The following is a 13,712-nucleotide window of genomic DNA, read 5'->3' on the forward strand; positions in this document are numbered from 1 at the left end:
CCATTGCAAACAACATGGATATCGCATAGGAAAGCGCGCTCGTCGAGTTCCTCCGTGAGAACTGGAAAATCTTCGCATGGTGTCCAGCTGACATGCCAGGAGTACCCAGGGAACTTGCCGAGCACCACCTAAATTTGGATCCAACAGTGAAACCAATCGGAACAACCTTTGCGGCGCTTTTCAGAACCAAACCGCAAATCCATGCTATCGAAATAAATCGACTAGAGGAAGCTGGTTTTATCGGAGAGATATCTACGGAAGCCACATGGGTAGCTAACCCGGTGATGGTGCCAAAGAAAAACACGACAGTCCTTCGCATGTGCGTCGACTTCACGTGTCTCAACAAACATTGCCCTAAGGATCACTTTCCCTCCCAAGGATCGATCAAATTATCGACTCCACGGCAGGTTGTGAACGTCTTTCCTTTTTGGATGCATACTCTGGTTATAACCGGATCAGACTAAAAGAAGATGATGAAGCCAAGACAACGTTTATTACACCTTACGGCGTGTTTTGCTACAAGACAATGCCCTTCGGTCTAAAAAATGCGGGAGCAACATATCAGAGGATGATGCAGAAGTGTTTAGCAACACAGATTGGGAAAAACGTGCAAGTATACATCGATGATGTCGTCATAACATCAAAAAGGGGGCAACGCTGATCGAGGATCTCAAAGAAACTTTTGACAACCTCGACAAATTCGCCTCAAGTCTGAACCCGACGAAGTGTTCTTTTGGGGTCCCGACGAGGAGAACTTCTGGGATTTCTAGTTTCAGCAAGAGGGATTGAAGCAAATCCCGACAAAATACAAGCCATAGTAACAATGAGGAAGCCAACGAAGTTGAAAGAAATACAGCAGACTAAGCTGAGCGAGTCGCGACTATGAGCAGATTCGTCGCCAGGTTAGGAGAAAAAGCACTACCATTTTATGCGCTGATAAAGCAAGGAGATAAATTCCAGTGGAACGAAGAAGCTGATCGAGCTTTCGAAGATCTAAAGCGAAAAATATCGACACCACCAATCTTAGTGGCTCCTAAGGAAAAGGAACCTCTCCTGCTGTATATTGCAGCCACGCCCCAAGTGGTTAGCACGGTGTTAGTTGTCGAAAGAGAAGAAGAAGGGAAAATCCATGGAGTGCAGCGACCAGTATACTTCGTGAGCGAAGTCTTGTCGCCCTCGAAACAGAGGTACCCTCAGTACCAAAAGCTAGCATATGGAGTGTTCACGACAAGCACGAAAATTGCGCCACTATTTTTCGGCACACCCGATCATAGTGGTCAATGAAGCTCCTTTGTCAAATATACTTGAACAACCCGGAAGCTACGGGTCGTGTCTCCCTTTGGGGAATAGAACTTTCCCCTCGGGACATCACGTATGAAAAAGAAAAGCAATAAAGTCGCAAATACTACGGACTTCATCGCAGAGTGGATGGAGTTGCAAAATACGAGGACCCCCAGATTGATCGAGAACCTGGACCATGAACTTCGATGGGTCCAAGAGGCTAGAAGGGGCTGGCGCAGAGTAGTACTCATATCACCTGAAGGCGACAAGTTGAAGTACATCCTTCGTATGACGTTCCCCAACGCATCTAACAATGAAGCGGAATATGAGGCTCTCATACACGGGATGAAGATGGCGAAAGCCTGCGGAGCAACTCGACTAAAAATCTTTGGCGACTCACAGTTGGTAGCTCAGCAAGTTATGAACCAATGTGACGCAGATCAATGATAGCATGATGGCATACAAGGAGGTGTACAATGAGCTCGAGAAATTGTTCGATGGATGCGAAGTAAAACATATTAGCGAGATTGAGCAACGACGAAGCCGACGTTCTTGCAAACATCGGGTCGCGAGTGCCTTGCGGTCCCACCAGGTGTATTTTGGGAGGAGATAACAGAGAGATCCACCGAGACGACAAAATCAAAAAGAAGGAGAAGAAACCCTCGGGGCTATCAAGGAGAAGCAAGAGGAAGAAGAAGAAGAGCAAGACCTGGTCCTAGTAATACGGATACCATGGATGCAGCCATACATATCATATATCCTCGGGAAAGAAATACCGAGATGATCCAGTTGAGGCAAGGCGAGTAATCCGACGCTCCAAAGCTTTCACGGTGGTTAAGGGAGAATTATATAGCGAAGTATTTCAGGCGTCTTGCAAAGGTGCGTTACACCCGAAGAAGGAAGAATAATTCTAAAGGACGTACATGAAGGAATATGTGGCCACCACGCAAGTAGTCGAGCTATCGCAGCCAAGGTTTTTCGGGCAGGATTCTACTGGTTGACAGCAATAGAGGACGCTAAGGACATAGTACGAACTTGCGACGCGTGTCAAAGGTTTGCCGCAAAACCTCACTCTCCAGGCAGCAGAGCTAGCACCAATACCTTTGTCATGGCCCTTTGCACAATGGGGACTCGACATGGTTGGCAAGTTACACAAATCGTCGCCGGGAGGAAAGGAATACATGCTAGTAGCTGTCGACAAATTCACAAAGTGGATAGAAGCGAAGCCGATAAATTCACCGGACGGAGCATCTGCGGTAAAATTCATAAAAGACCTCGTCTTCGGGTTTGGAGTGCCCCACAGGCATCGTCACGGACAACGGCAGCAACTTCACGTCCAATGAATTCAAAGACTATTGCGAAGAGGTGGGTATCAAGCTGAACTTTGCATCGGTTGCACATCCTCAAACCAATGGGCAAGTCGAGAAAGCCAATGGCATCATCTGCAATGGCATCAAGAAGCGCTTGTTAGGACCACTAGAAAAAGCTCGACATACCTGGCCTGAAGAACTACCAAGTGTGTTGTGGAGCATCCGAACAACTCCAAATACAGCGACACAGGAAACTCCGTTTTTCCGGTACATGGAGCGTAAGCGATACTACCAATCGAGATAGAGCACAACTCTCCACGTGTCGCGGAGTATGACGAAGAAACGTCGAGAAAAGCATTAGAAGATGATGTGGACGCACTTGATGAAGCTCGAGATGAAGTATTGTCTCGAGTAACCAAATATCAACAGGGACTTGAAGAATTACCACGATCGACGTTTGCGGCCAAGATCTTTTCAGGTGGGCGACCTAGTTCTTCGGCTCACGCAAAAAAGTCATGAAAAACTCGAGTCACCGTGGCTCGGCCCTTACATCGTCACGGAAGTAATCGGAGGAGGAGCATACAGGATAAAGGACAAGAAGACAGGGGTGGAGGAGCCAAACCCCTGGAACGTGGCGCAACTCAGGCGGTTCTACGCCTAGAGTCGAAATATAGTCCTTGTAAAACTTCAATGTACTTGAAACGCCCGCGAGTTTTCAGACGCACTCTTTTCCTTTTTCGGGCACCGAGTGGGGCCGGAGAAGGTTTTTAATGAGGCGGGCTCGCGGTGCTGCAATATAATAAAGATAGTGGCTATATCACCTTTTTCTTTGTCAACGCGACCAAAGTCATCGCTCCGACGAATTTCAATATAGTTCATCAACAAAAGAAGAAAAAAAATCTTGCCTTGGTATTCAAATACCTCGTGAGTCAATAAAAATACAAAATAGTACTCAGTAAAAGCTCGGGGGCTCATATTTGCCTTCAATATATAAATGCCTTGGTCCACAACCTCGCAAGTATACAAATATAGTAAAAAGTCACCGAAACACTCGGGAGCTAGGCAAACATAGAAATATAATGGTTGCTTTACAATATAGTCATGGATTACAAAGAAGAAATTTCTACAAGAAGCAAATAACTAGTCTTGATTCAGTATGTCATCAAGAGTAACTCGTTCTCTTCGAGAGCAGCACCAAGAAAGTCGGCATAATGGCCATCGGCAAAAAAGTCGGCATCCATCCGAAGAAGGTCCTCAATCATTTCTTCGGCTATAGGTGTAACCTTCGTGTTAATCCTATCAACACCAACTCTCCGGCGTTTTACCTTTTGATGAACCCTCTCGACAACTTGGGCAAGGTCAAGCTTTGAGTGACAGATCTGGAGCATGATAAGAGCAAATCTGGCACCAGCTACCAGTTGTGCTTTGACAAAATCGTGGATACTGCGAGCATCCTTGAACCTTTCCATCAATTCAGGAAGAGTTTTTGGTGGGACATTCCGAGGAAACATGGAGTTGTAAACCATAGATAAGGTTTTGGTACAGAAGTGAAGGAAATCACGGGTTTGAGAGGTACGATCCCGAAATCCGGTAATTTGGCGGGTCCTCTCCGGAGTGGCCCAAAACAAAGAACCATGGTCCAAGGAAAGATTGACAAGGAGGTTTGTCCTAGTGTTTACCCTCTCTTCCTCGGCGACGAGCATCAATAAAGGCACCTATCAACACAACGAAGGGACAACCTTTAGGAGACAATAGCATGAAGATGAAAGATATCACAAGACGAGACAAACATACCCGACATATCCGCACTCGGCCTCATTCATTAACTCGAGCATGAAATTTTCTCGAGTGACCGCTTTTCAGCTTCGAAACAAGCAATCTCCTTAGCAGCCACGGCCTCGCAGAGCTTGCTGAAGAGCAACTTTTTCGGCTTCGAGATGATTTACTGAGACTGCTCCATCATCGCAAGTGTTTGCTTTTTCGCATATCGAAGTTGTTGTCGAAGATCATTCAATTCTTGCGACAAGGTATCATCGACAAGTGCGATATCGATACTGCTTCTCTCGCGCGGGAAGAAGGCGAAGCATTGGAAGGAGTAGGAATTGGAGTATAGTTATCAAATATCAACTGAAATTTAAAACAGAACAACATTAAAAAACAGGCAAAGATAGAGTTCTTCATTAATCTCTCGAGAATAATTACAAGGGCACTACGAGTGGAGCTAGGGAAATACGTGTCGCCAAAAGACTACTTTGGCGACAAGAGCAAAAGAAGCAAAAGAAAAACAGAGGCATGCAACTAGACCTCCGGCCTTGACGAACTAGGAGTCGACGTTGGCTGGATCCCGAGATACGCCAAGATTTTCTTCGTATTGGGCTTGGCCGCCTTCATCGGTGACTTCCACCTCGACCGCTCTATCGGATCGGTGTCGCCAACCTTCGTCCGATCGAGAGTCCGCGACCATCGCAACCGCGAGCAACAAGTATTTTCAACGGCTACCTTCATGTTCTCATGGCGCAGCTTCAGCCCAAGATCTTCCGATGTATTGAACATCTTGGCGAGGTCAAGGAAAGTCGAAGGTTCCTCTTTCTTCGGGAAGAAGTAGGGGAACAACGCCGACAAAGCCCCACTGGCATTGGCCACGCCTTCACGAATTTCGCGTCCATGGGACTCTAGAAGAGAAAGTGCGTCAAGAAGAGGGTCATTGACAGGCTTTTCCAGGTCAAAATCTTGGTTGGTTTGGGCTGCCACACAAGAAAGAACATTAGTCAAAAACCAAGAAACAAGAAGTACAAACAAAATAGAAGGGACAAGTGATATTACTCGAGTGTACGTCGACTTTGCGAATTCGGACGCTTGATGATCCCTTGTTCTCGTGCAACCTCGTGCAGATTTTTGCTCGTGCAAGGCAGATTCAGCATCTTTGAGCCTTTGCTGCAATTCTTCGACACTAGCAGACCTTTGCTTTGGCATCATCGCGCTTCGGCTCGGCTTCGCTAGCAGCAAGCTCAGCTTTCTTGCGAGCCGTTTCACTTTTCTCAAGATTCCGAGAAAGTATCTCAAGCACGTTGGTTAGCTTCCGCAAGTTTTTCCGTTGAGAAAGGAAAAGGAAGAGAAGAAAGATCAAAAATAGCGACAAGCAGCAGCGAGTAAAAAACCAAGGAAAAACAGCAAGTATAAAAGTCGTCACCTTCGGCTCTGCTGGCATACTCGCGGTACCCAATAAATTGGGACCCAATGCGGATAAGATCCTTGATCATAGGCTGTCAAAGAAGAAGGAAAGAAGGGGAAAAATTTCGGCATTACACAAAGTAAAGGTCCACAAAAGCAAAATAGAGGAAATATAGATCTCGATAAACTTACATCATCCAAGAGCTGCGAGGAAGAACTGCCCAATTGAGGAGGAGGCTCAACGATCATTTCAACCCTTGCCCTTTTGGCGAAGGGACAAGGGGGCTCGATGGTGGAGTAGTAGTGACGACGTTTTGTTGGGGAGGCGATGTTTCATCTCCTTCAACTAACGTGTCCGAAACAAGCACGAGTACGTGACGTGCCGGTCCGAGGAGCTACGTCAGTAACTGGTACTTCTTCCTCATCACTAGTAAAAAAAAAAATCGACAGTACAAAAAGCAAGACAGAGTTAAATCTTTCGAGTACATCAAAAAGAGGAGGAGAGATAAAATTGACTTACGAGCTGATGAGGGACTCAAAATAAGGATCATAAGCTGCCTTCGGATCAGAAGGAACAACTTCTTCAGCCTTAGAAATGCCGTAATCCTCGACTTCGGTCCTTTTCCTTTTGTTCTTCGGAGAAACGAGCAGGAGGAAGGGATTCGGTCGATTCACTAGCTTCAGTACTCAACCTCTCTCTCATGAGAAGCCGCAGATTTGTGAGAACCCGCGACTTCACTTTCGGGACGGAAGAGCCTTGAGTATCGTCGGCAACGACGGTCATTTCTTCGACTTCTCCACCCTCAGGAAGAGGAGGAAGGGAAGTTATACTAGGATGGTCCTGAAAAAATAAGAAACCAAAGAAAACGTAAAGAGATGACAATACAATGAGATGCAGGAAAAAAAAAAGGGGCGCAACAAGATAAAAACGCGGAAAGACAAAATACCTTGGGGAGTGGATTGGTGGAGCTGTATGGTTCCACGCGACAAGAAGAAGGAACTGGATCTTTGCCCAGGCGAGAAAGTCTTCGAACCAACTTCTCCAAGTCCTTGGTGGAAAGGTTACCGGAGATTCGTTGGCGTCATTTTCACCGGAGTACGTCCAAAGGGGATTTTTGCGAGCCCGAAGAGGCTGCACTCTAATCCTAAGGAAGTAAGCGAGTGATTTGAACACCGAGATAGCTCCTCGCCTCGAGTATTTTGAAGCCGGCGAATGCGAGACATGAGCGCCTCTGTCGCCTTTTTCTCTTCCTCGAAGCTTCGGCATCCCGGGAGCGACGGCGCTGAATTTTGGCACTCCCGTCGAAGGGAATTATGTTGTGCTCAACGGAGTTGGCGCTTTCTTCGTGAATGTAAAGCCACTTCTTGCGCCATCCTTGGACGGAATCGTGAAACTTGACGTCGAAATAATCGACATCGAGTACGAATACAGATAACAACGCCACCTATGTTATAAGTGACGTTGTGGGAGCCATTGCGGCGGAGGCGAAGATGCGTTTCCAAAGAGCCCAATTAGGAGCGACTCCAAGAAAGCATTCGCAAAGGGTGATAAAAATAGAAATGTGAAGGATGGAATTGGGGGTCGGATGATGCGGTTGAATCCCATAGACAAAGAGAAGACCGCGGAGGAAATCATGGATTGGGGTAGAGAGGCCGCGGATAAGATGATCAACGAAACTAACCCGATACTCCATTGGAGGCTTGGGATAGCTTTCTTCATCTGGGAAAGCGGATGGCGCCTTCCTTCTTCATCAGGCCAAGCCTTTTCATCGAGTTGGCGTCTTGGTTGGAGATCTTGGATCTCTCCCACTCAAGATCTTCAGCGGCCATCGCGGACTGCGGAGTGCCGTGGCGGGTCAAACGCGCACGCGGCGGCATCCACGGAAGCGGATTGAGCAATGTATGCGAGAGCGGGAAATCGGCGAAGATTGGGCGCGAGAGGAAGATTTGCGAAGAGGAACAGGTGAGCGGCGCAAGCGAGGGGATGAACGGAGGTTGAAGACAGGTTTATATAAGAATTGGGTGAAGCAGTGTACCGTTGGATGAGGAAATCGTGTGGTGAGAATTGATTTTCTGGTTACAAGGGCAAAAAAGTATTTTTACTCGGGAATAGGCGTTACCGCACAAGCACCGGAAAAGCGGAGGACGTGTGTCCCCCACTTGCACGACGTGTCAACATGGTGGGAACGATGGACCCACAAAGCGAGAAAAATATCGACCGAGTGATAGAGTTGAAGAAAATTTGACAAGGGAAAATATGTCGACAAGAGAAAGGAGAATGGCGACAGGATAAGTTATTTGAATGCATCGGGAGCCTTTGGTCGAAACAAGTTTTTGCCCAAATGCTCGGGAGCTACTTCGAAAAAAGAAAACTTTCGACAATGGCAAATATAGAAAATGTTGAGCCTACAGATCAAGCACAAGTTCTTGGCTGTAGCCTCGAGGCTACTCCCATCGGGAGCGCTGTTCGCGCACCCGATAAAAAAAAAAAAAAAAGAAAGAGAGAAGAAGAAGGAGGAAAGAATATCAAGAGATAATGGCAATGTAGTGACAAGGTGGACTAAAATGTTGAGCCTACAACCAAGCACAAGTTCTTGGCTCGTAGCCTCGGAGGCTACTCCCATCGGGAACGCCGTTCGCGTGCCCGATGAAATTAACAAAGGAAAAATAGAACAAGCAAGAGAGTATATTTCGAGTTATCATTAACTCTCCATATACTCCCATCGGGAAAGCAATATAAGTCATATTTGACTCAATAAAATGTGCCATTCCAACAGCCGGAAAAGCACTCGACAATATATTCTCGGAACGCCGAAGTTGCGATCAATTTCCGAATGCCGCAAAATTGCGAAGGTAAGACCCCGGACCTATTCTTGCTGGGCGTGGCATCGCCGAAGACCGCGCTCTGCTACTTTTATCCGTATCAACGGATACGAAGAAAAATCCTAACGGACGCGTTAGGTACTCGATAAATTTAACCGGGACTCGACGAATGGTAAGACCTTAAGCGGCGCCGTCGAAGTTTACACCGATATCCCGAAATCATGTCCAGGGACGTGATTTTGAAGTAGGTTTTTGCGGATTGCCACTAGAGCGAGTTAACTAGTACCGATCCGTCGGATGAACTAGCCCCAACTACCAATATCCATGTACAATATAGAATTTTATGAGAAAAAGTATAAAAGTTAAAAGCTTTCGAATAAAAATAGACAGTGGAGATTTTCCCGATTCTACGATTCAAGCAAAATCTCGGGGCTACCGACATAGGCATCCCAAATGGGCCTGCCTAATATAGTACCCGGGGTTTATTGAAGGCCCACTACCCGAAGAATAAGAAGACTCGACAGCCCAAGATGTATTTAAGGAAAAGATAGAGTTGTAATAGGAAGTGTTATTTGTAAATCTGGCGGGATGAGTTAGAAACCGTCCCGGACTCTGTAATCCTTGTATAGCACGAATCCCTCGGCTCCACCTATATAAAGGGGGGTCGAGGGACGAGAAGATCATCGAATCATTGTCTGCAAACCCTAGTTTTCATATTCGTCGAGTACTTTTCGGCTGAAACCTTCGAGATCTACTTGCCCTCTACTTCTAACTAAACCCTAGCCTATAATCCATAGGCATTGACAAGTTAATCCCTTGTCACCCACTAACTAGCAGGACTCCCACCTTCCAGGGCTTCCGCCCCGACGCTCAAGTTGCACACACCACATAGCTGAAGGAGAAGACAGAAGGCGTTTCTACGATTTCCGTTGAAACCCGAGAGACGACAAGAGAGGGTTCGTTCGGCCAGATCGGCAAGCCCATGGCAGCCGACACCCTTAGATCTGGGGGTGGAGGTTGATGGGCTTGGAAAGGGCCTAGGCCCCCTGCCCTGGCCTGAGAAAAAGGCCACCGGAAGCGCCGTGCTGCCCATCCACCTACTGGATCTATCCCCACCGCCGCTTCATTCCCGCTGGCCAACATCGTGGCCACAACACCCCCGGACCGAGAATCTCCATCCTCCACCAGCCCATTGAACGCCTACTAGCGCCGCCCACCATCGTAGATGCACCAGAAGGCACCGCCACCTTGGTCTTGCTAGAAGAAAATCTATGTCGTCCAGCTTCCCCCACCAAGCCGGATCTAGTGAGCCAAACTCATCCTCCTCTTTCCAACATATTTTCGGAGCTTGGGCATAGGGGATGCCAATTTAAGATCCAACATTGCGTCCATCGCAGACTCTTATTCTTCTGCTCTCTTTCTCTCTCCTACCTAGCTCCTTGAGAGCCGCATCAACGCCCCCGCCTCCCCTTTGCCGATGCTACCAGTCGGAGTAGAGGGATGGGTGAGGCGGTCGGGTCTCCTCAGTATGTCTTCTCAAGTTAGACCTTGTTTTGCACATATGGATTTTGGCTTTATGCCGGTTGATGGAGTCCGAGTCCGATCACTTGCGAGTAGCGGCTTGGGCAGGCTAGCGAGCTTCTACACGATTTCTCCATGGAGAAGGAGGAGGAAGGGGAGGCATCAATCTGGTAGAGGCTTTTCCAATAAGCTCAGGGAGATCCGGTTCATGGTGTTCATCTTTGTTGTGGTGGCGACAGAAGGAGGGTGGCCCCAAGATTTGGATGCTCTGAGGAATTACTTGTGGCTATAGAAAGCTATGGCGGATTTCATCAACAACGACGTCTACGAGCCGGAGTTATCATTGGTCGTAAGGGATGCCGCTCCACACTTAGTTAGGCCCCTTTAAGAGATGCCGACATCCAACATCTTCTCATCCCCATGTGGTATGTCCACGATGGCGTTAAGGTGGCTAGCGGTCGAGTCTCAGGTCCGGTGTAGAGGACCAATGACTTGTTTGCTTTTCCTGCTTTTGTTTGAAGGTCCTTTGTGCAATCTTCCAGTACTATGTTGTAATTCTTATTTTTCTAGGGTCATATATGTAAAATGTACCCAACTACCAAATAAAGGCATCCATCTGGTTCCGTCGAGACCATTCTCTCCCCGTTAAAAAAACACCATGTCCATTGTAGGAACTCTTGTATCTGGGTATATGAGGGAGGAAGGAGCTACATAGGAGCGGAGGAGGATGAACGATGATTGTCATAGGAGGCTTTGTGGAAGAGGATCATCTCTTTATGAGAAAGTCATAGTCTTGGGAAGGATCAACAACAAAGGAAGAAGAGCAGCAAGGTGTGGAAGACGATTGTTATGATCAATGTGGTGATTGTTGTATCATCAACGCACTAGCGAGGATCAGACTTCATGTTTGATTTCACCGTGGTGTGTCTAAGGAAGACAAATTATTTATCGGTGTCAAGGCGTCTGTCGTAATTTCGCGATCTTAAAACCACGCAAGCTGTGTTTTCACTGGATGAATGTGTGTTACCATGGTGTGCTCAGAGTTCGAAAATCATAATGTACTATTTCATCGTAAGCAACTAAGCGTTACAATGTGATGAAAAAAAAATTAAGCGTTACAATCTGAAGAAAAAAAAATAGATGAAGAAAATGCTATCGCCTGGTTCTCTCGAAATGGGCACCCAGATCAGACCGAAAAGCCCATCCTAATTCTTCCCCTTCACCGTTGCTGCAAGACAGACACTCTCGTAGGCTGTCCGATGTGGGATTGGGACGCTACCTCCCTCGCCGGCGCTCTCAAATCCGCCGCCACTCGCCGCTCTGCGAACCACGTCAAGCCCCTCCAGGCGCTCCTGCTTAAGCTCGGCCTCTCAGCGTCCGCCATCCTATCCACCTCGCTCGCGCACCTTGCACTCCGCTGCGGTCTTCCAGGTTACGCCCGCTTGCTGTTCGACGAAATGCCCCGCCGGGACGTGGTCTCCTGGACGTCCCTCATTACCGGCCACGCCCACCAGGGTCTGCATGCTGATTCTTTGTCCCTTTTCCGGCGCATGGTGGAATCTGGCGTTGCTCCCAACGGGTACACGCTGTCCGGTGGGCTGCTCGCGTGCGCCGGGGTTGGCCAGGCCGCCCTTGCTATCGGGAAGGAAATTCATGCCAGGGTTGTGAAGATGAGTATGTATGGCCCGGTCGATTCGGTTGTGGAGAACGGAGTTCTTGACATGTACACGAGATGCGGTAATGTTGACTGCGCCAGGAGAGTGTTTAGGGTGATGGCGGCAAGGGACATCGTTGCGTGGAACTCGATGATGGCTGGTTGTCTCGGCAGTGGCCAACCTGAGGAGGCCGTGGCGTTGTTTGCGTCAATGGTGTCTTTTGGGGTTGGCACAGATGGATTCTCGTGTGCAATAATTGTCGATGCGTGCGGGGAGCTGGCATTGTTGAAGCAGGGGATGCAGGTGCATGCACGGGTTATTCGTGGTGGATTTGAGTGGGATATGGTTGTCAGGAACTCCTTGGTGGATATGTATGCAAAGTGCGGTTGTGTTGACTCAGCAGAGCTTGTCTTTAAGGGTGCACCATCACTGGACTCTGTTCTGTGGACTACGATGATCTCAGCTTATGGAAAGTCTGGCCGTGCACAAGATGCAGTATCTATGTTTGATAGGATGGCACATTTGGGCATAAAAAGAGATGGAGTAGCATATCTTGCGGTGTTGTCAGCTTGTAGCCATGGCGGACTTGTTCGGGAAGGTTGGCACTACTTCAAGGTTCTGTTTGATGGCCAGAGCTCGGTTAAGCTGCAGCCTGAGCACTACGGTTGCATGGCAGATCTTATTTGCAGGAGAGGTTGCCTACAAGATGCTCTTGAATTCATTGAGAGCATGCCATTTGACTCGAGTGTTGCTGCTTGGAGTGCATTGCTTAATTCATGTCGAATCTATAGGGATGCTAAGTTGGGTCAGCTTGCAGCATCTCGTCTACTCGAGCTTGATCCGGGGAACCACAGTAACTGGGTTGCTCTATCAAGTATACATGCGTTGGAGGGAGATTGGCATGAGACCTGGATGATCAGGGAGAGCATGAACAAAGAGTGGGTGAAGAAAGAGCCTGGATGTAGTTGGGTCGAGCTGCAGGATGGGGTTCATGTCTTTCTAATGGCTGACCAGTCTCACCCTGAATTGGTTAGTGTACTGCAGACTCTCGATTCTTTGAAGGAAGATATATAGAGGATGCCTTCATAAGAAGCATACGATGAACAAGTTTTTGCGAGGCTCTTTGGTCGGAGCTCCTTTAAATCTTGCCGGAGAGTGCGACGTTGTCCTAGCTGGTTATTTTCCTTGCAACTAGTGTGACCAGTTCCATCAAATAGGTTTGGAGATGAAAATACATCCTTTGCAGATGTGCCATTACAGCAAGAGTTATAACTAAGGTACTATGCTTGGGCTACCGGCTTATGTGCATTTTATAAATAGTGGTACATGCGATAGTCTTCATGTGCTGCTTTCAGCTCACCATTAAGAAGTTCCCTTGTATTCTGAAATGTTGATACAAATGGATATATATTGTTCCTTAACAAAAATTGACCCTTGGGGAAGAAATCTGAAGGCGTCATTTTTAGGTCGATAAAAGGCCCTGAACTCCAGCTCCATCCATGATGCTGATGCAAGGGCGACCTGGGTAGATATACACAATGAGATGTCTCTTTTGTGAGAACTAGGGTTTCAGTACTGGTTGGTAGTCTTCACATCTGGAGGACTTACTAACGCACGAGACACACATTCTCTTGTTCATCTTACACAAATTGTTATATTTCATCGATACAAATAGTTAAGGGCCTCGTTGATTTGAAGGAATTCCGTAGATTTATGCATGACTCTACTTATGATTTACAGCTCTTGTTTGATCTGTAGGATTGCAAACCAGGGGAAGACTTAGGTAGGATCAGGTTTTAGATGGGATCTATGAGAACATTTTTTTTTTTGAAAAGACAAAACATGTTTAAATATTCTGGAAAAAAATGACAACACACATGTGTGTTACATATGCAAGGTAAAAAAATTGCAAATTTGACATACACTTAGAGAACCAAAAAAGATAAATTTG

General features: G+C 47.3%; 1 protein-coding gene across 1 annotated transcript in view; it reads left to right on the forward strand.

Moving 5' to 3' along the window:
• Nucleotides 1-11,365: 11,365 nt before the first annotated feature.
• The window catches only part of LOC124647217 (pentatricopeptide repeat-containing protein At2g13600-like), a 3,529-nt gene continuing 1,182 nt past the window's right edge, over nt 11,366-13,712 (forward strand). Inside the window, exon 1 of the mRNA XM_047187185.1 lies at nt 11,366-13,038. Within this exon, the coding sequence (XP_047043141.1) occupies nt 11,366-12,835 (1,470 nt within the window). The 3' untranslated portion in view covers nt 12,836-13,038. The remainder of the gene's footprint in view (nt 13,039-13,712) is intronic.

This window comes from Lolium rigidum, chromosome 4, assembly GCF_022539505.1.
Source record: "Lolium rigidum isolate FL_2022 chromosome 4, APGP_CSIRO_Lrig_0.1, whole genome shotgun sequence".
Taxonomy (NCBI): Eukaryota; Viridiplantae; Streptophyta; class Magnoliopsida; order Poales; family Poaceae; genus Lolium; species Lolium rigidum.